This window comes from Natator depressus, chromosome 8 (assembly GCF_965152275.1).
Source record: "Natator depressus isolate rNatDep1 chromosome 8, rNatDep2.hap1, whole genome shotgun sequence".
Lineage (NCBI taxonomy): Eukaryota > Metazoa > Chordata > Testudines > Cheloniidae > Natator > Natator depressus.
In genome coordinates, this window is record NC_134241.1 from 2239371 (window position 1) to 2262419 (window position 23049).

Sequence of the window (23049 nt, forward strand, 5' to 3'; positions counted from 1 at the left end):
CTTGCTTTTTATATTGTCTAGTAGACTTAATGTACTAAAATTACAAGAAGCAGGTATTCAGACTATTCTTTCAAATAGTCTAATGTGGTATTGCTATTTAGTTTTAAATCGTTTGAATAACTTGGTGTTGAATCTACTGCAGTTCATTAGCTGGCATGCTGTTTAAGATGGGTGAGGAAGTAGCGCTGGGGAACTACAAACACACCATGGTTGACAGACAACTTAAAATGTGAAACAGCAGGATTTACTTAGTCAAGAATGCCAGCTGATGTTATGTGCAGCCTTTTGGAATTTTTGAATCACTGGAGAACTTCTGTTTCCAGTGCTGCTGTTCCACTTGTGGAATAACTTGTGGTTAAGACACAGGACTAAGAGTCATGACATCTGGGTTTTATTCCTGGCTCTGGTTTCAGGTTTCCACTCAGAGTGTCACTCAGTGATTGCCTGTTTTGTTCATTCCCTCTGAAGCACCTTGCTTTGGCCACTGTTAGAAGACAGGATACTGAGCTAGATGGACCTTAGGTGGGACCCAGTATGGCTGTTCTTATGTTCCTATCCAAGCTAACCTGAAAGGCAGATTCACATGCCCCCTCATGAAAAGTAGATGCTCCTCTATTTTATACACAGTTACATCAGCCTCTTGCACAAACCGTGCTATTATGCAATCTTTCACTGGAAATTGTAATGAGTAGTGCTGGAAATTGTGCTTATGTTAAAGAAAAGAACCCTGCATCATTGCATACGCCTTGTTTTCCTGTTGTGCTGTGGTTCTATCCCACAATTGGCAGCATTGAGAATTGTGGGGTTCCAGTGGGGGGGAATAACAAGCAGGAACTATTTTTATATCTAACTTAATTTGTTTTTCATATGACACAAGACATGAAACATCGAGTTGTTTTTTGGTGGGCTTGTTTGACATTAATTGAGGAGACTGATTAGCCAAAGTAAATGACAGTGGCATGACACAATTGGGCCAGATAACCGCTGTGTGTTACAACAGTTGACTACAAAGCACCTTTGTTAAAAATGGAAGACCCTTTCTTCCATGTGTGAGAATGTAAAAGTATGAGTCAAATATAAGCACTATCTGAATTGTCCCTTTGTTTAGAAATATAGGTTATTCCTAAGGCTGTTTTAGTCATGGGTATTTTTAGTAAAAGTCACGGATAGGTCATGGGTAGTAAACAAAAATTCATGGCCCCTGACCTGCCCATGACTTGTACTATATGCCCCTGACTAAATCTTGGGGTGGGGGGGTGACCCGGGGCCACCACAGGTGCTGGGGAGGGGCTGGCAGACTCTGTACCTGGATCCGCACCTCCCCATAAGCAGTGACATCCCCCTTCCTCAGCTTCTAGGTGGAGGCGTGGCCTCTGCCCTGAGTGCTGGCTCTGCAGTTCCCATTGGCTACAAACTGCGGGGGCAGTGCCTGCAGGCAGAGGCAATACGCAGATCTGCCTGGCCATGCCTCTGCCTAGGATCTGAGGGATGTTGCCACTGCCGAGGAACCTCCACCCCGAGGTAAGCGCCACACAGAGCCCTCACCCCCTCTCAGGCCCCAAACCCAAATTCCTGCTGCTGCTGTAGGGGGTGGAGGGTGTGTGCGGTGGCCTGAGATTGCCCAAACAGCGGCTGGCCTGGGAGCTGACCGAGCTGCTCAGGTGGCCCCTGGGTGAGCCGCACTGGCCGCTGCCGAAGTCATGGAGGTCCCAGAAAGTCACGAAATCCGTGACCTCTGTGACAAACTCGCAGCCTTAGTTATTCCTAGTTGATTGTGAGTGGCTTTCTTTTTTTAACTTTCCAACCTGGATTGGCTTTAGAGCTGCATTCCCAACAGCAGTAAATCTGGAAATCTGATCTTAGAAAATTAGGACATAAATATAAAGCTAACACAAATCATATGAGACATTTCATTTAATAAGAAAATAATTGTTTTTACACTATTCCAGTAGAATGAACGATTCTGAGAAGTAAAAGCTGCAGCTTAATAAAGCTTTAATTGACCAAAATTGAGTGCGCACACTCAGTCCTGTCAGCATCTTTGTATGGCACTGCAGCTGTTTGTGGCCTCTTCTGAATATCTGTACCAGAAGATCATTATGCTTGTGCTGCTAATGTAATGTAATAAGAAAATCACTGCTGTGATGTTTCACTAATTTTGGATAAGAAATTAGGATTCTACTCATCTACAAATGCTTCTTTTAAAAATTGTGCTACAGTTTTATAATGTAGTACTTTACAGATCTGTTACGCTGTCACAATATAAATTATTTTCCTTCAAATGTTGCTGCAGTTAAGCCTGTAGAAAAATGAATGCATCAGATCTCCTTTGAGTGTGTGTCAGTGTGGATCTACTGTAGGTGCACATGCACTTGAGATCAGAGTCTCTTGAATAGCAGTGTCTGTCATGGCCATGCATGCGCCCTGTGCCTCTTTGTTCTCCCATCTGAGTACATAAAGGGTGTAGGGGTTGCCACCCTTTCTCAGTTCTCTCGTACCACCCACAGCCATGAGAGTGAACCTAGTGAGTGTCTGACCAGCTACTCCTTTTAAAGACATTTACATTGTTGTTGTTTTTCTTAACCAGGTTTGTTGAGACTTTTTATCTACACGCTCCCAATCGAGGGATGTTCCCAATAATCCCATCCCCAATCCGTGACACTGTTGAACATTGGTGCGAGGTGCTTTGCACCAACCACCATGCCTCATGGTGGATTCCAAACCCTGCCTGTACTGCCATGGACTGATCCTTATAGGGGATAATTGCTAATGCATATTCTACCTAGGGGAGAGCTACATGTGCTCTGTGTGCAAGTCCTTTTCTTCAGGGTCTGCAAATCCAGGGATGTTCAGCTCAAACTACATCAGCTAGAGCAGCCCACGTGGGTCACTTCAAACCCAGAGGTGATCATCACTACCAGAGCAAGGCCAGCTAAACCAGCATGGGACAGCATTCCTTTGAGGACAAATCATACATCTGGATCGGGCAGCAGAAAGAAGGCAAAGAGGACTCCAGTAGAACTCCAGATGGTGAGGCCTCATCTGGAGTACTGTGTCCAGTTTTGGGCCCCACACTACAAGAAGGATGTGGATAAATTGGAGAGAGTCCAGCGAAGGGCAACAAAAATGATTAGGGGTCTAGAGCACATGACTTATGAGGAGAGGCTGAGGGAGCTGGGATTGTTTAGTCTGCAGAAGAGAAGAATGAGGGGGGATTTGATAGCTGCTTTCAACTACCTGAAAGGGGGTTCCAAAGAGGATGGCTCTAGACTGTTCTCAATGGTAGCAGATGACAGAACGAGGAGTAATGGTCTCAAGTTGCAATGGGGGAGGTTTAGATTGGATATTAGGAAAAACTTTTTCACTAAGAGGGTGGTGAAACACTGGAATGCGTTACCTAGGGAGGTGGTAGAATCTCCTTCCTTAGAGGTTTTTAAGGTCAGGCTTGACAAAGCCCTGGCTGGGATGATTTAACTGGGAATTGGTCCTGCTTCGAGCAGGGGGTTGGACTAGATGACCTTCTGGGGTCCCTTCCAACCCTGATATTCTATGATTCTATGAACTGGCACTGACATCTTAGACACTGACCACCTCTGTGTTGATGAAATCTTCAGTGCTGACAGCCCCAGCCAACAAAGCCAGCACCTGTTCCCACAGGTAAAGGAACACGGACTTATGCAGCTAGACAGAGCTCAAATATAGCTCCAAAACTGAAGGGACGTGCTGGAAGGAAAACATCTCTTCTTCAAGGACAGAGCTCCTACGTCTTCAGTCAGAACGGGAGTGGATCAGGGGACCAGAGACCTGGCACTGCCCTCAATACTAATATCCATGATAAAAGCTAGGCAAGGGCCCAAGATACACTCTGGAAGAATCAGTCTCCTCTCCAGAGACATTTCGAGGACTGAAGAGGTGACCCGCACAGGTGATATATCACCCCACAGCACTGCCGTTCAAAGAAGAAAAGTATTGCTTCTCACCAGTATTGAGCAGAGAAGAGGAATTGTGTATAACTGGTGTTGGGAAGAGAAGGACAAATGTTCTTTCTAGAACCAATCCTCTAGATTTCTGCTCCATCCTCATGTATTTTAATGCAGATTACTATCTAAAGAGCCCCATTTCAGCATACTTGGCACGTACTATGATGCCTGAAAATCTGCATTGAGCAAGCAGGGCTGTCACACATACACAACAGATTTTTGAAGTGTTTGTTTTTACTACTTGAGATTAACTTCTGAATTCCAGAGACCTTTTGCAAATGAGAAGGTGAATTGCAGGGTGAAAGCATAACTGTTTATCAAGTCGGGATAGAGCTGGAGTATTTCTCCATGTTTAACTGGCACAAGGTTGAATCCCAGGGCATAGTTGCATTAAAGCAGTGTGAATTTGTTGGATAACTAGCAGCAAGTCACATGCACTTTCTATGTTCAAGTGAAGGGAAGGACTTTCCTCTTTCATTTGATATGGGGATAGCTGTTAATAGGTTGCTTTTGCTTTAACTGGAGTGACTGCTGTATTGTCCCAATATGTCCTTTTTATTTGGAGGTGCTAAATGTTCATATTCTTTCTGCAGAGGTCCACAGATCCATTACCATGAGTACTTCCGCCTGCTTGGGGGCAGAACCAGACTTGTCAGTCACTGGCAGCAGGGAATGCCCTGCATCCTGAAGTTTCCTCCAAGTTTTTTTCTCCCTCCCCAGCAGCTAGTGGCTCAGCCAGTCCTCCTCGCTGCAGAGCTTCTCCAAAGGAAATAGCAAACTTTCTTTCAAATGTTTAGGCTAGCAGTTTGGTTTAATTATGTGTTTAGTTTCCAGTTGTATCCCAGGGCTGTTTCGGATTTTTAAGAAGACTGTCCTCTCAGCTCTGCTCCTCTTCTAGGTATTTGCAGTGGCTGGCACCCCTGCAAGCTTCGGGGAGCAAGGCAGGCCATGAAAAGCCAGAGGCAAAATGAAGGGTTTGCCTACCCTGTTTCCTCCTTACTGCTTTGGAACTCAGCCAGCTCTGCGGGTAGGATGCTGTCTCCGTCACAGCCTCGTCCAGGTGATGTCACCTTAGCCAACCAGCAGGGTTGGAGACTCTGGACCCGCCCGGCAAGATGCAATGCGGACCTGACAAGATTGCCTCAGCCCTCTCCTTCCCTGGCAGGAATGGAGCCAAAGAACTGGTTCCAGGGCAAGCAGCCCATTTACCCCATCTCCGTAAAGATGTGAAGCAGGCAGAGCATCAATATATTTTCTCTTCTCATTTGCACTGCAATGTTCCCTATCCCCATCTTTAGTGGAAGAATACTTACATTGGACTTGTGCACGCTATCCTGTTCTTAAATAATCGAAAATGTGTGTGGGTACATATGGGTATGTGAATTTGTCCCCCTTCCCTTTAACTATACATATTCTACTGAGGGAGCAATGCAAATAAATAAATACCAAGAGTGACACAGATACATAAATTATGTACATCACGTTATTTCAGCTGTCCATGACTTGTTTTTATGAAGCACTATGATAGACATTCAAATGTTAATGTTAAGTATGAACTTCACCTGGTACTTAGGTTTAAAAACAAAAGAGAGAAATTAGACGAGATGGGGAGCGATGAGGGGTGGGGTGGAGAGAGGAGTGCCTTCTGGCTATTACACAAAGAACAAAAACTGGCTGGTTTCATAGAACTTTGACCTCTGCTTTTCCTAAATGGTCTGTTGCTCTTGAATCATGTACTTCTGGTGTCTTAAGCTGCTATCTCCTTCCGTGCATACTTCAGTTGGTGGCAGTGCATTCTTGTTGGTCAAGATAGGGAGTGTTTGGATTTTCATATACTAAATTGAGGAAATTAAATTTCACCACACAAAAAGGAAGTGAGTTACTTGTGCAGATGATAAAAATAAGTTATTCTCTTATGTTGGAGTTCTTGAAGACAGCCACATGTGGAATATTTCATTCCAAACCAGCAATGCTGGAATACTATAGGAGGGAAGGGTCATATGACCACTGAAACAAAAACTGTTGCATTATACATAATATGTTAAAGTAGAGAAGTTCACCTTGTTGTAAAATGTTTTCTGATACCCTCCCCAGCTTGCTGGGCTGCATGTCCGAGTTAAAACTACTCAGTCACTCATTTAACTTGAGCACCATTCATTAAAATACACGTTTTGAGAGGTCTGTGTAATTTGTTAATTTAGGTTGTGATTCAGCAAGGCATTTAAGCATGAGTAGTTCTTTTGAAGTCAAATATGATTTGACACTTTTTTCCATTTAAAGAGACAGGTTTTTAAAGTGGTACAAATGACCATTTAGTAAAAAGCTGACAGCGGTTTCACCAGCAAATGAATTGGAAGGACATTTTTGCTCATCCCTCCAGTTACAAAACTGCTTGACGTGGAGCTGGGAGGAGAAAAACTGATGGACAGAAAAGAAATATTTAAATTGGCATCACTGAAAAGTGAAATGGTTTCTTTCCAAAACTTTGTTGTAACTTCAGTCTGTTAAGTACACTGTGCCGCAAAGGTGCATATTATATGAAGTAAATTCCTTTCAAGCTGGTTAGAGATTTCTTAATTTTTTGTTGTTGTTGTTGTTGTTGTTTGTTGTTCATTAGGGATTATGTTAAGAGTGAGCTGGAGTCGGGATATGAAGGGCCAATGTATTTAGAACCTCTCTCCATGAATCGTTTCATGACCGCCTTAATAGGTAAGTGCAGTTTAAACATCTAAGGGGTGGCAGAAATAACTACTTGTTTCTTAATTCTCTTCCTGATCTCTTCTGCATGCACCTTTTTTTAATTTCTTGGGCCTGAGTGTCTCTTACCATTACAGATGTTTATAGGTTTTTAAATAGTAATAATATGTACTTTTCCATGGAGATGATTGGATCCATGCTGCCTTATGATATAATTCCATCTTCGGGGTGGGGGGGGTTCATTTACTACAACTTAACTAATAAACACATTCCCTTGGGTTGCAACTTTGCTTATAAATTAAAACTTTCACTGTGCCTGGTTTCCTTAATATTAGATTGTAAAAGTTTTAGTTTCACTTGGTTTTTCATGTAACAAAACGAACCTACTAAGTTGTAGTAAAGACAGATTTTGGCATGCTAACCTGATTTGGCTCCTCTTGAATCAACAAAAACATGCTGTCAGTCACTGGAGGCTTCTATCAAAAGTGCAGAGTGGTTTTTTATATGTACCTACAGAAGGATTTTAAATCTTTTCCATACAGGAGATTAGTGTGGCTGAAAATTTGCCCAGGAAATAGGAATTCATTTAAAACAGTTGATTTACTGAGAGTGCTGGTACAGTACATGTTGGGGTTTTTTTACTTTTGTCTCTGGCTCCCTGGAATGTGTCGGGGGAGATCTGAGAGTCTCATCTAGGGGCAACAGGTCCCTTGGTTCAGTGTCCAAGGGCAGGAGCAGTGGAGAATGCTATGGTCTGTGTTGCCTTCAAGACTAAGTTAATAAAACCCAGCATGTTGGTAGTTGCCACCCTTACAGTTTCAGTTCCTAAAATTAATTCTCCTCCCTTCCTGTCTCACTGATAAACTAGCTCTCTGACTCCCTGGCTCTGATTTAATTTAACAATGTAATTCAAATCTGTTTGAATTCCTCACATGGAAGGCATTGTAGAAATTCCAAGTATTACCAAGCATGTATGCACGGTCGATACTTCTGTCTTTAAAAGTGCAGAACAAAAACATTTGTTCTCAACAGCCCTGTGGGTTAGGTAAGCATTATTCCCATTATATATAGTCAGGGAAGCTGACATACCTGGAGGTTGAGAGATGTCTTCTACCATGCAGAAGTTTGTGTAGGTGGACCTACAAGGGTGCAAATAACTATTTTAAATTCTGAGTGCCAGTAATACTATTTCCCTAGTTTTGACTGAAATGCAGAGGTTAACTGAGCTTGACTTGATGGCTCATGAGCTATTCTTTCTCAAAAGTGTTACTCATAACAGCAAATGTGATTTGCATTTGTGAAGATCCCTTTTTCTAGCACTGACTCCGTGCAATTTTTCTCAGGATGAACTTTGACCAGTAAAGAACATGTTTTGGTATTAAGGTCACTGAACCCTACCACATTTCAGTGGGAGAACTTAGGAATGTTTACAGTGTGTGTACATAGAATGATAGGAAGTCAAAAATCTTTTAAGATAGGCCCTCTCCACTTCCTCTTGCTAAGGTCGAAGGATTTCATCTACAGTAAAAGCTGTTTTATCTGGCACTTCACCTACTGGAAAGGTCTATAAACCAGCAGTTCTGATCTTCATAGAAATTCTGGTGTATAGCCCAGTTGGTGTGGGGCCAGGAGGGGGTGCGGTGCGCGGACTCTGGGAGGGAGTTTGGGGGCGGGGTTGGGGAGTGGTGGTGGGGTGCCTGATCCGGGGGGGGGGGGGTGTTAACCTTAGGCATCTCCCCGCAAGCGGTGACCTGTCCCGGCTGCTCCTAGGCGGAGGTACGGCAGGCGGCTCTGCGTGCTGCCCCCACCTAGGAGCAGCCAGGATAGGTCGCCGTTTGTGGGGAGCAGCCTGAGGTGAGCACCCCCAGATCCAGCACCTTGCACCCTCTCCCATTCTCCAACCTGCTGCCCTGACCCCCCTCCCGCACCCAAACTCCCTCCCTCTTATGTACAGAAATTCCTGTAGCCCTCATGTCTGCAGTGTTTGTAAATGGGCTTTCAACAGCCATTTCTTCCTGCAGGCCTGTGGCTCAGGCTGACCATTGCTGACTGAGATTGCTAGTATATGCCTTAGTGCTGCAAACAGTATCATTTGAGGGTTGTCTCTTGTATAAACATGACATCCTGTGAGCATGTTAGCTGGGAAAATTCCAAAGCTAAGTGGCTTTGGAAACTATGCTGCCCACAACATTAATCTTCTTAGGATGTAACCCCAATAGTGTGTATTTATTTTAACCACAGTTAAAAAAAACCATAATGGCTTAATGTGAAAGAAAGGGAGAATTTGTCAGCATCAGCCTTTTGTGGGGAGGTGGAGGGGGGAGGGATAGCTCAGTGGGTTGAGCATTGGCCTGCTAAACCCAGGGTTGTGAGTTCAATCCTTGAGGGGGCCATTTAAGAATCTGAGGTAAAAATTGCGGATTGGTCCTGCTTTGAGCAGGGGGTTGGACTAGATGACCTCCTGAGGTCCCTTCCAACCCTGATATTCTATGATTCTATGAAAACACAGACAGTTCTATATTAAATGATTTGGAGGAAAGGTTTACCATGTCAGCTTGCTTGCAACAAGTCTTCTATTAGCTCATGAGCTAGACGATTCAGGCTGCTAAAACTGTGCAGAGGTCTTGGGAGCAGAAAAATGTTTTTGTGCTCTCAGAGCTCAGGAGCTCCACAGAAGACAGCTGTCCTTGTTCCCTACTTTCTCCTTCCCTGAAGAAGAGCTCTTAAATTCTGCAGGAGACAGGGTACATAAGCACCGCTCCAACACATCACTCAGCCCATGGTTTGCAACTTTCAGAATGCCAGTAGACGAGTGGATTTGTTGAGGGTTATTAAGTTTGTTGGCACAGTCTGTTCTTCTGTTTTGACACTCAGAACAAGTTCCTTTCTTTTGACTAATTATATCACCTTATGTTGTCAATGGTTTTTATCACATAATACCACCTCCCCAAGATAATCTGACTGTCTTTCCAAGTTCTTTCTGTCTCTCTCTCTAGCTATCTTTAACAAACATGCTGTTGCTAGCATGGAATGGGGAGTACCTTTTCATCAAAAGTCCCGTCAGAGATCTTTTCATATCCTCTCTGAAGGGGTAGACAAATGACACGACACCGATTTGAGAGAGCAGATCAGAGCCATGAGATAAAGTACTTGGTTTATTTAATTTGGTGACATACAGCTTCCCTCCTGCGACAAGTAATTTTCAGTCAGTGCTTATTCCAAAGGTGGAAGAGGAGACTGCTGGGTATTCTCGGGGAGTTAGCATAACATTGACTTGCTACACATTTGACATGTTGATTAGTAAGGGAACGTGGTCGCACTACTTTCTGTCAGATGAAACTTAGATCTGTGGTCCTGCTCTTCAAAATCAAGAGAGATCCAGTGACGTTCTTTATAAGAGAAGTATAAGGCTATGTCTACACTACAGACCTTACAGCAGCACAGTTGTACAGCTGCAGCTGCGCTCCTGCAAGGTCTCCCATGTAGTCGCTCTCTCCTGTCGGCATAATTAAACCACCCCCCACGAGTAGTGGTAGCTATGTGGGTGGGAGAGTGTCTTCCACCGACATACTGCTTTCCCCACGGGCACTTCCGTTGGTAAAACTTACGTTGGTCAAGGGGGTGTTACTTCACACTCCTGACTGACCAAAGTTTTACCGACAAAAGTGCCAGTGTAGACAAAGCCCAAGGATACCAAATTGGTGCTGTGGTAAAATTTCACTTTAGATAATTATGTCATGCCTATACCCAAAAAAGTATTGGTGTTAGTTTTGGTATTCTTTTGTCTATAAAGCTGGGTTGCCTTAGTTACTATGAGTCACAGTAACTGGAGTCAATCCAACTGTACAAGCAGTTGAGTAACAGAAAATTGTTAATGCACAGTGATGTGCTGCCAGTATTTTAACCAGGGCTCCCTCAAAGATTTTCTCCCATCTGCTAACAAATTTCATGTACTGGGGACAGAGGCTGAGAGTGGGTGACGGGGGATGGACAGAGCAGAAAAATAATAGAGGGAGGGATTTGGGGTCTTCATTGTTTCCTTTATCCATTTAAAGGAAAACGTTCTCTCAGAATCATAATCAAGGAAGGGAGGCAGCAGACAGGGCAAATATACTAAGTTTACTTGCTGGAAATGTGATATTTATGTTCCTGAGAAATATACTTTTGAGAGTATAGTGCAAAGTGCAGCTTGAGAGCACAGTTGCCAACTTTTACGTGGTAAATAAGCACCCCGATTTTCACAATAAGCCAAAAATCAAGCTAATTCCATTTCAAAACAAGGCCAAAACAAGCCAATCTCTAAGAATCCCAATACTCTGTGACTAGATTCCCCCTGGCGTGCAGTCTGGGACTGTGGTGGGCCTGCTGTGCTCCCCTGACTCTCTCCCCGCCTTGCCCCTGCTTGCCAGGAGCCAATCCAAAAAAAAAAAAAAAAAGCTACAAGCCAAACAAGCTACAAGCCAATTAAGCCAAAAACAAGCCCAATTTCTGCATTTTTTTTTTCCACGAATTTGGCATGTCTGCTTGAGAGTTGTGTGCAAACCATAGAATCCTAGAAATGTAGTACTGGAAGGGACCTCAATAGATCTAGGCCAGTCCCCTGCAATGAGGCAGGACTAAGTATTCTCTAGACCAGAGGTTCTCAAACTGGGGGGGCACAGAAAGTATTTGGAGGTGCGAGAGGAGCCGGGGGGGGAGACTTGCTGCGCACATTTTACCCACAGCAATGAATAGTCCATGCCACTCTTACTTCTGTGCTCCTGCTGGGGGTGGCGCCTGCCTTCAGAGCTGGGTACCGGGCCAGCAGCTGCTGCTGTCCTGCTGCCGAGCTCTGAAGGCAGCGCTGCCGCCAGCAGCAGTGGAGAAGTGAGGGTGGCGATGCCATACCAGGCCACCCTTACTTCTGCGCTGCTGCTGGTGGCGGTGCTGCCTTCAGCGCTGGGCACCCAGCTAGCAGCCTCCGCTCTCTGCTCTGCCATCAGACTGAGCGGCTGGAGAGTGATCTCCGGATAGCCCCCCAGCCACTCCTTCTCTTCCTCCTATCTCAGGAAGAAATGACAGCGCAGTTGGGCTTCAGCCGTATGTGCATATGTGGGTGAAGCTAACGGGAGGGGCGAAGAGATGATTTGCCCAGTGGTCGTAAGGCTTGTTCCAAGGTCCTTCCTTTCAGCGAGCAGATAGAAGCCATACTTGGTGTGTCAGCCTTTTCTCTGATAAAACTACTTCTTACGACACACCGTGAGATCGTATCCAGCATGCACTCTGAGGGTGATGTCGTGTGTGAACCTCCGAAGATACAGGAAAATCCAGTTTCATAACAGGTGTGCTGTAGTTAGCAGAACTGTCATGGTAGAACTGGATGCTGTTAGATGCTTTACTGGAAAGCTAAATTAAAATGTGTTTTTCCTGGAGGAGGTGAACAGCTTGCTATAAAATACTTTGTCATGTTTTCAGGTCAGCTGGTGGTATGCACCCTGTGCTCCTGCGTCATGAAAACCAAACAGATCTGGCTCTTTTCTGCTCACATGCTCCCTCTGCTGGCACGGCTGTGCCTCGTCCCTCTGGAAACCATTGTCGTCATCAACAAATTTGCCATGATTTTCACTGGCTTGGAAGTGCTCTATTTTCTGGCATCAAATCTTCTAGTACCATATAATCTTGCGAAATCTGCATACCGAGAGCTTGTCCAGGTAGGCTGTACATGGATCATAACAGGTTCATTGGCTCCAATTGTGGTATTACTTTACATTTTGTGGTCTGAAAAAACAGTCATTGCAAAATGTCGTCCATGGCTCAGTTTTGGGAGTTAATTGTGCTTTCCTATCATTCCATATTGTGTTTGTTTTAGCAATGTCCTCTTCCATTTTTTTAAAGTTACATTGCAAGACAGCATAGACTAGCAGTTAGAGCAATGACCTGGATTCTAATCCTGGTTGATCACTAAACTTATGCGACTTGCTTGATCTCCAGTTTGCTTAACCCATGGTTTTATTGGATGAAAACCAGGGCCTCGGTATGATGGACATTAAAGTTGCTAAATCTGAAATAAGCCCCTCTTGGAAAGCAAACTGCACCCACAAAAACAGTTGCAGTAATTCTGGTGTATATAATAATGCTCTGTGTAGAAAAGTGGTAGTTTATAGCTTATCTTGAGCTGGAAATGAGAGATCCAAGAAGAAACATGAAACCAAGAATAAACTATGAATAACTTACACTTCTGGAATATTAAAATGCATTAACTAATTTGTATACACATAAGCATCAGTTTGGAAATTCACTCATAGCAAAGGCATCCATTTTCCCATTGATGTGTGTAACTTTCATTAATGTCAATTATGCAAGTCGGTTGAAAGAGAGACTTCAAAATTGGCTTACTGCAAATCAGAACAGACTGAAACATGGGGAAGCTTTCAGACAATTTTAACAAGGAATTTCCTGGCTTTTGTCAGGCAGAGTAACTCTTGTCAAATTTTTCAACCAGCACCCGTGTACAAACCCCAGCTGTGCTACAAACCCCATTTGTAGCTTGATAACATGGGTTATTATATACTCTTTGGCTGCAGAGAGAGACAGGAATGAACACCAGTCCCTATGGAGTGCTCCAGTTCTGCCAGACATAAGTCCCAAGTTGCATATGTTGGCCCAGCAAAATGCAAAGTGACTGGGAATAATGAAGTTACATGTATCAAGAGGGAATGGAGAATTGACTGAGACTGCAGTTTCTATGCAGAATATGAAGATAGGCTGCCTTTCCAATGAAAACAGTCCATGTCATCTCACTGTTTTTAAAAATAGGTTCTACCACACATGCGTGTAAGGCACTCTGACCTACGTGGACTTCCTTTGGAAACTCTTCAGAATTACGTATCTGGTTCTAAACATGTTCCAAAAACTTTTGCTTGGCCCCTTGCTGAGCAGACAGTGTTTTAAAAGTGACCTGGAAAGGGAGGAAAAAAAATAAAATTTGGCTTGCACTCTGTTTTTACTGCTGTGTTGTATATAAAGAAGCCCTAAAAGGTTTCTGCAAAAAGGAATTTTCTTTTTCCCTTAATATTCTGATCTGATCTCGCCCTCGAAATCTTTACGGCTTTGTCTAGGCTAACCATTTGTCCTACAAACTTCCTGTTGTTGCTACCAAATGTGGTAGAAATGGTGGGACTATTAGTGTGGATGAACATCCTGCAGCCACTGGTGTTCTCTCTACTGTGTTGCCTAACTCTGCTTAGGGCAGGTCAAAATGACACAGTGGTAAAAGCTCCACTCTGCACCAGCCATGTCCCGCAATGCAGTAGCACTAGTGGGGATTGTTTTTGGTAAAATTCCCTACTGCAGACAAGGCCTATCTGAAACGTAGGCATTGTGTTTTTTCTTACCACCTATTTAACCTCCGTGCCTAACACGTTTAGTTGAAAAGATGTCTTTGTCAAAGATTCATTGCTCTTCATTTAAGTATGAAAGCTCACAAGGCAAATCTGAGATACCTTCTCCCAAGAATAGGGAAGACCAGACTTGAGACTCTCCACGTTTCTGTGGTGGTAATACAAAATCAACAGTATAAGTCAGCAGGGTGTTTTGGGAAGATGGTCATTTCTGTACATCATAAAGAAGAGCAAAAAAAGCCTGAAATCCAACATAGTTTTGTATGTAGCTTACCAATAAACCCATGTTAAACCTCAAACTGACTTTAAAAGCTTAGATCAACAGCTAACACTTGAAGTGCAGTGACGACATAAATGTACTTTCAACACTTCTTTCTTCTCTGGCACTTGTGTTAAGAACACTTGAATATCTTGAGGTTGTTTTAATGCCATATGCATGCTCGAAGGAAAAGCTACTCAAGTGTTGTTTTTGTCTATTCTCCTTACCACTTTATGGGCCATTGTAAGTGTACTAATTAGATTGGTTTTTAAAATCACTGTAAAGATTTGAAAGGTAAGTGATTTTTTTTTGGGCTGCCTCACTGACCCCCTTTGTCTTTCAAATCTGTGTTTACTAGTCAATGTAGTACTGTTTTGGCCTTAAGAAAAAATATTCTAGTATAAACTCTTCAAGGAGCATTGCTCATGCCATGTTTCTACCAGTGCCCTGTGCAAATCAAGGGCATAACTTCTCATGTGTGGCTATGGAACAGTTTGGAAGGTATTAACAACATGCTGCTAGAATAATAAGCAGCTACAGCTGAGAATAGTAGTGTGCAATGTATGCTAGAGAGAACTGGCTGGAATTAGGAGAAATGTTAATGCCTCTGGTAATCTTTTTTTGGAAGGTGCTTCTGAGGCAAATTGCCTATGCCAACCTCAGCAACAATTGTACAATTGGGAACAATTGTAATCGTGTTGGGCTGCATATTATGATTATAATCTGGTTTAATTGAAAGCTGGAAAAAACAAGAAAATCACCCTTCTAATTTTATTTTTAAGGAGCTCACTAATGTGGAAATCTAGAGCCTATTCCCTACTCCAGAAACAAAAATCGTGGTGAAAAAATTGGCCCCCTTTCAGACCTGGTGTAAGTAGATGCAACTCCATTGAAGGTCAAGGAAGATGAATCTGCTTATACCAGATTGGAGTTTTGCCCTAACCTGATTTTAACATGACGTACTCATCATCCTTTGTCATCACTTGTGGTAGTTGCTGACTTCAGCATGAATTATTCAGTAATAACTTAATCCAGTAGTTGTGATCTCACAGTTGTTGAAGGCTTTGCAACTGTAGTATTGCACACAGTTGTTCGTAATACCGGTGGAAAAACTTGGGAGAAGGGGGATATTAAAACACCCAGACCCAATGTTTAGCTTCATCTGCTGAACCCAGCGGTTCAGGGGACTAAGCCCAGGGGGAGGATGGGCAAAAGCAACTTTTTGTCACCTTATGCATCCTGGCTTCTGGACTTTGGGGGCTGGTATAAGTTTAGAGCAACTTCAGGGGCTGCCTACAAGTTACGGAGCTTCCCAGAATCCCCCATGTTGCTCAATACTATAGGTGCACCCCCTCTCTGTGTAGGGTTTCTTATGCTGGTCCCGTTCTGCTCCTGTGCCACAGGAATCTTTCGCAGGGACATTGCAGATCCTTTGTAGTGCCTGAGCAGGGGCTACTTCTGGCCACCAAACTAGTCGGCTGCTTGTTAATCAGCTATGATAGAAATTACATTTACAGGACCTCACTGTAATATGTTGTAACGTTTGCCAGTGTTGACAGGGATCTGCAAATAATATGATTTGCCTACTCAATCTTTCACTCTAAAATACTAGTAGTTACATGCTTGTAAAGTACAAGTTTTTTCTCTAATTCTCTTTTCTTTTAACATACAAACTTACTTTTTGGCCTGAGGGCCGCATCGGGTTTCGGAAATTGTATGGAGGGCTGGTTAGGGAGACTGTGCCTCCCCAAACAGCCAGGCGTGGCTCGGTCCCCATTCCCTATTCCCCTTCTCGCCCCCTGACGCCCCTCCCCTCGGGACTCTTGCCCCATCCAACCCACCCTGTTCTCTGATGCCCCCCTGGGGCCCCTGCCCCATCCTCACTCACTGCCACCCCATCCAACCCCTCCTCTCATTCCTGACTGCCCCTCCGGGACTTCTGCCCCATCCAACTACCCCTTCTCCCTAACCACCCCAGGACCCCTGTCCCTGACTGCCCCCACCGCCCCATCCAACCCCCCCGCTCCTTCCTGACTGCCCCTGTCCCCATTCAACCCCCGTGTTCCCCGTCCTCTGACCGCCCTGACCCCTATCCACACCCCTGACCACCACCCCGAACTCCTCTGCCCTCTATCCAACCCCTCTGCCCCCTTACCGTGCTCCCTGGAGCACTGGTGGCTGGCAGCGCTACAGCCGCACCGCCTGGCTGGAGCCAGCCACACACCGCGCAGCACAGAGCACCGGGTCAGGCTGGGCTCTGCAGCTGCGCTGCCCAGAAGCTCGCAGCCCCCCCCCCCCCCCCCCCCGCTCAGAGCATCGCGCTGGTGACGCAGTGAGCTGAGGCTATGGGAGAGGGGCTGGGAGCTAGCCTCCCGGGCCAGGAGCTCAGGGGCTGGGCAGGAGGGTCCAGCAGGCCGGATGTGGCCCCACGGGCCATAGTTTGCCCACCTCTTTCCTAGTGGGTACTCTGTAGCCATTGTGTGATTCTTGTCTTGGCTGTGAGAAACAGACATTTGATTTAAAATAAAGCCATCTATGGAAGTATTAGTGATAAATAATTTCCCTGTCACTTTTAAGGGATTAGCCTTCCAGCTTTCTGAAAATTGCTCCATAGTCACCTAGTATTAACGTTGTACAAGGAGTAGCATAAACTTTAAAAGAATTGCTGTCCAGACTGTAACAGTCATATGTTGCAAATGTGCCAATTGCTAGATATTTAGCCTCTGCTCTGACAGGTGTCTGAGGCACTTAGCGCCTGCCTTTAACAAAAGGTCAAAGAAATACAAAGTCACGAATCCTTGTAACTGACCCACTTGTGCCACGTGAATCCGACTCATGGTTTGAATTGCAAATGAATTGAATGTTTTGTTTGTTTTTTCTAATCTGTTATCTCTGTAAACATACAGGATGTGAACAAATACAACAAACTGGTCTTGTCTTTACCTTGCCCAGGTAGTGGAGGTGTACGGTCTCCTGGCATTGGGGATGTCTCTGTGGAACCAGCTGGTGGTCCCCGTTCTATTCATGGTGTTCTGGCTTGTCTTATTTGCTCTTCAAATCTACTCTTATTTCAGCACACGAGATCAGCCCGCCTCAAGAGAGAGGCTTCTCTTCCTCTTTCTGACAAGGTAATTAACTACTGTCCATAATAAGCTGTTTTCTGTGCATGCATTGTTTGTATTCCTGAACTAATCTACTGTCGTCTACAGATGGAATGGTTTAAATCAGCTGTCTTCTTCTAGTCCCCAGTAAATATTTGTCCATCATGCATATTAGTTCAGTGAAGCCTTCTGCTTCACAGCAGCTCAGGAGAGAGGGGTATTAACAGAACTATGGAAAAGCTCCCAGTGAATACAAAATATAACTTAGTGATGGGCAAACCACTGTACACTCAGAGCTTCAGTTCGGAAGTTTGGTAGGGCTTCAAAAGATTTGACTCAGCAAACTCAGATATCACCAGCTGAGGCTAGCTAGCGCATTCCTCCTCTGGTACTTGTCTGTAGGATTGTGTTGAGGAATCAATGTGTCTTTTGGGTCCTGGAGGCTTTATTTTCAGCTGTGATATGCAACACGTTCTGGAGTGCATTGAAATCCATGCCATAACTGAAAGTTTAGCAATGAACAACGACCATGGGGAATTCCATCCACAATGATATCAGCAGAATCAGAAATAAAGCACACATGGAAAAAAAAGTATTTTCCTCAGGAAGAAGAGACTTGGGTTATCTTTCTGATGGTGATCCTAAATATCCCAGTATGCTACGCTGTTCCCCAGTTGGATTCCTCTTGAATCTAGCTTTCAGGGTATTGGACTGGATTCTCTAACAAACTATTTCTGATGTTTGGTTTGTTCTGAAGGGTGTCTTTATTTAGCAATCCACATTCTTATGGACCATTTCATCAGCAGAGGGACATTCTCAGTACCTTGGTGCTTGGGAACTTTTCATACCTCTTCCCTGTCTTGTTTTTGGCATTAATCTTTCTACAAGGTTTAGAGAAAGCATAGGAAACCTATTCCACCCTGTCTCCAGTCATTCCCTTACTAGATTATGACTCGCCAGTCTTTCCCTTCACCTTCTTATTGCATTTGGGACCTTCTTGTCTATCAACTTTGTGTGGTTTAGTAGAAACATTGCCAGCATCTCCTAACTCTCTGTAAAGGTTTTGTTTTTAGAATAACCTGTTTGACACCACAGTCTCAGGATCAAGGTTCTAGAACATTCCTGTTGCTTACCTTTCACATATGGCCCTGTGTCCATCACAGTACTCGAGTCTTCTGATTTCATTGTCAACTTAAAATAAACAGAGAAATGCCAGGGGTTTGATCACATTACGTATTAAAATGAATAGTACCATCAGTATTGTATTGCATTACAACATTAACAGAGGTAATTAGTTTTCAGTCTCCTCCCCCCCCAAAAAAACCTCCAACTATTTTACACCTCCACTGAAGTTTTAATTTTGCACAAAGTAGAATATTGACTGTACCTAGCTGTACTGTAGCAGTTGCCAGGGGCGTGGACTGCATGACCTAATAGGTCTCTTCCATCTCTAATTTCTGTGATTGAGTTGAAGAAATGGCTGGGTAGATGACAGGTTTTTTGCTGCTTGTGAAGAACTGGAAAATTTGACTCTTGTCGCTGAGAAATCTGAGAAATCTGAGACCCTTGACAGCAGGAAGGTAAGGAATCTGGGGATGATGAAATGACTCTTCCTCGCAGAGAAGACCCACTAGCTCCCACATCACTGAGTCATTTAGGCTCAGAGCTCCCCACCGTGCCTGATACAGAAGCCTGTGCACTAGTGATGTGTGCACTCTGTCTGGCCACAGGCAGAGAGCAGAGGCTTCTACAGCATGGCCCAGCAGGGAAACTGAGATTTTTCTGACACGCCTCATGCATTTGGCAAATATTGTGGCTATTGCTACATGCACAAGATCTCCAAAAGCAAAGATTTTTAATGCCAGATTGACACACTCCGTGCAAATATCCCTGTTAATCAGTGTTGGTCTTTGCAGGCATGAACCGTCATTATTCCAGTTACTGAAATTATTTAAAGTTAAAACACAGGTTTACCTGGTGCAATCTAAACCACTTCCAGTTCTAGTGTTTAGATTCTGGAATTGTGCCATAGAATTGAGGGGCAAGAGTGTGAATGATCATGTATCATCCATGTACATCAGGTAGAACTTGCCTGCCAGGTATCAGAATAAATCTGTATCTTCATAATAAGTGAGAGTTAAACGGAATGCCATCTCGAAAATATTACTCGCTAGACTTTCTCTGTACAGCCCAAAACATGAAAGCACCAGACTTTTTCTCTTAGACTCAATTTCATCACGCTCTGGGGACGTGTTTCCTCAAGGCATCCTTCCTGGTGGGTTTTTGGCAATTGCTGTCATCTTTTACCTGCCTGGGAGCAACACACACAACCAGGCAACTTTTATGCCAGTGTTGTGGGGGCCAAAGGTGCATTGCTTTGCCATGGTAAGAAAATGCAACAGTAGCACTCTTTCTTCAGAAGAGAAACAAGCTCCAGTAGCAGGTTTTATCTCTGACAGCCTAACTGTTTAGGAGAGGATGTTAAAATTTCATTTTGTTAGATAAGCTAAGAAAGATTCTCTAGTCAGCCAGAAGACTTCACTGTACTGCAGTCTACTTAATAAAATGGAAAAATGTTTCTCTGCCAGAAAAGAGCAGTCTGTGCACACGTGCCCTTTATTAGCGGTAATGAATTATTTCCTAGAGCTGTACAACTTCGGAATTCAAGCAAGAGCAATCAGAGTGCATTTAATAGCAATGTTAAGCTTCCACAAATGCACAACAAACAGTAACAATACACAGCCTTCGTTGTGGTTTTTTTTTTTGAAGATGGCAAGAATTCAAACCTTCAGGACAGTTACAAGCTCACACCTGGGGGCACATAAGGATAAATCTGAAAGCTCTCCAGTCAGTCCTTTGTTTGAGGTTTTTAAGCTCCTCTGAGTCCCTTACACAGTAAATTATCTCCACTTCAACTTCATTAGGAAGGGTGGTAGCATGCTTGCTAGAGGGGTTGAAAGTTCTTTATTATGGAGCCTACCTGGAGGCTCAGCTATCCTGGATCAGACTTCCCCTTAACTATAGTTCCTTCATTCCTGACAAGTTTGGAAAAAAACCTGAAGTTATTCAAAAATACCTCACATAGCGGGGCCCTTAATCTTAAACATCGCACATGACCGGTACTGAGAGGGACGAACACCAGCGCAAGCACAGTTCCTGGAAGATAGTCATCCCTTACAGGGACTTCCACCTTTTTTGGCCAGTTCTTTCCTATTTGTGGTCACACCAGAGCAACATACTGGGAACTTGGAGGAGTCACTACAAGTCACATTGTACCACAATCATCGGGCATAACTCTTCTTTTCCAACCAGTTAGACAAATCTGTCTCATGTGCACATTGAGCTTTATGCTTATTGTTTTGGTACTGTAGACGTGCCCTTCTTTGCTGAGAGCTCTGGTGGTGAGGAGTGTTCTTAGAAGCCAGTGTTCCATTACAGACTCTGTGCTTTCTATATCTGTAGGCCACCTTCCGAAAGGGCTTGTATCACTCCCACTGGAGAATAGGGAGGATTTGATGAGTTATCAGGAGTACCCCTTGATTGTATGATGAATGAGACTCTTCCAAATTCTCTGCTTTGGTGTTCTTTCAAAGACAGCTACCATTCATGTGCAGAGGCATAGCCAGGAAGTTAAGAAGCTTCTAGTGAGCAGCCTATTCAGCTACAAAAGCCTTTCATGCCCTATCAAATGGAGGAGGAGGGATATTTTAACTTAAAATGTTGGATTGCTGAAGAATAAGCAGAATGATCTGTAATAAAACTTGAGATGTTATATTACACAGACACGTTAAAAAGAGATGACCTGCTTTTTTTGTGTTACCTCTCTGGTGCCGTATAAAACATTAAAAATGGACTAAGAGTACCAGTGCATCTGTTTATCGTTTCCTTTGTTCCATCTAGTTTTTCTGACACATGCTCTTTCTTGGAGCACTTTGCTTCTACTTGACCCAGCAGTGAATTAATCAGAATGCTGCAATGTGACATCCTAATAATTTCTCTGGGAACAGCCTGTTGTCCTGAAGGAACCAGGATTGCTGTCGTAACCAAAGGTGCCAGAACGTGGCCCTGAGTTGAGTAGCTGAGGACTCCCTGGTGTTAGAGAAAGCAAGCATAGAGCAGCTCTACACCACTGCTTTCCAACTCTGCTGACATTGGAGGTGGGAGGATGTATAGCCATAGTAGCAGTGTGATTGATTCCCATTAAAGGCCGTTGTACTCTGGAGAAACACTGAGACTGCTCTAGACTGCGCTGGGCCAGGACTACAGAAAACAGGCCCCAGGATGAGTGAGCTGAAACAGCTCTTTTATGATTCCTCAAACTTGGCTGCACCCAGCTCTTGTTGCAGCTGAGGATTCACCTTGTGACTTCACTGTAGTAGCAAATCAAAAGAGAAGTAGGCCTGAGAGCGAGAGCATCCTGTGTTCTCGCTCAGATAATTGTTTAAAGACTGTATGTCTCTTTGGTATAGTTTATTTGAAGTTTGTACTAGGCCTCTTTTGTGGGTCAGCAGTAGTTGAATATCAAGATCTCAGATCACTTTTCAGACCAGAATTATGAAAAACTTTTCAATTTATTAGCCATTTTAATAACCGTTTATATGAGCACTATATAGTGACTGGCATCCTGGTAGTATTGCTATGTTTGGGAACTAACCGATCAGTCAAATTGATCTACTGTAACTTTGCGTCATCTTGTGGTAACTGGATTGAAATGTCATTAAGTGAATTGAATGCATCACTTTTCCATGCCTGAGAATGAGTACTCTTCTTTATTAAAGTAAAAGCAAGATAGCACCACCTTGTGGGGCTGTCTTGAAGCACAATCTGAATGAGCAATGGGGAAGCACATGGGCTTGCTTATCAGCTGATAGACATAACAATGCGTTTTTGTGACTGACCTTTGATGTGAATCTTTGACCTTTGATGTCCGAGGAGAAAATAGTGGACTTTGCTCTTGTAATTTTGTCTCAGTAGAAGAACGTGCATGTACTTGTGGGGCTTCTCATGTTCTGTTTTTTAAGCCAATCCAGATGTGATTTCAAACCGGCTCAGACTCTTAATTGAAGAAATCTTTTTATTAATTAAACTGTGTTTTCCCCCTAGCATTGCAGAATGTTGCAGCACTCCATATTCACTCCTGGGGTTGGTGTTCACGGTCTCCTTTGTTGCTTTGGGAGTTTTGACTCTCTGCAAGTTTTACTTGCAGGGCTACCGAGCATTCATGAATGACCCAGCTATGAACAGGTAAGTGCCTGGCAGCATATTTAGAACTACGTAGCACTGAGGTTGGCATTTGTTAAACTGAGAGTTATTTTAACCCGTTATAAATGCCTTAGAATGCATAGGAATTCTGACACGCTTCTTATTTATTAGCCCAAATACACTATTTTAAAGGGTTTGAGATGGAAATGTCTATCATGAATCTTAGAATGGCAGTCATGCAGTTCTGTAATACATACAGTGCTTCTCTTTGGGATTTTAGATTCTTTGCGGTGTCTTCATGGGGATCAGTGACTGAAGGAATCTAAAAATGTTTAGAAAAACTAAATGCTTATGTAGTTATATTTTAACTTCGTGGTTCATTTTCCCCCCCATGTAACTACATGTGAAACCAAACTAATCTTTTGTGGAAG

General features: G+C 43.7%; 1 protein-coding gene across 2 annotated transcripts in view; it reads left to right on the forward strand.

Annotated features, from left to right (window-relative positions):
* RNF145 (ring finger protein 145) overlaps positions 1-23049 on the forward strand; it is a 56047-nt gene that overhangs the window by 25204 nt on the left and 7794 nt on the right. For both annotated transcript variants that reach the window (XM_074960203.1, XM_074960202.1), the window contains exons 4-7: positions 6598-6689; positions 12132-12367; positions 17268-17443; positions 22520-22660. In XM_074960203.1, the coding sequence (XP_074816304.1) occupies positions 6598-6689; positions 12132-12367; positions 17268-17443; positions 22520-22660 (645 nt within the window). The remainder of the gene's footprint in view (positions 1-6597; positions 6690-12131; positions 12368-17267; positions 17444-22519; positions 22661-23049) is intronic.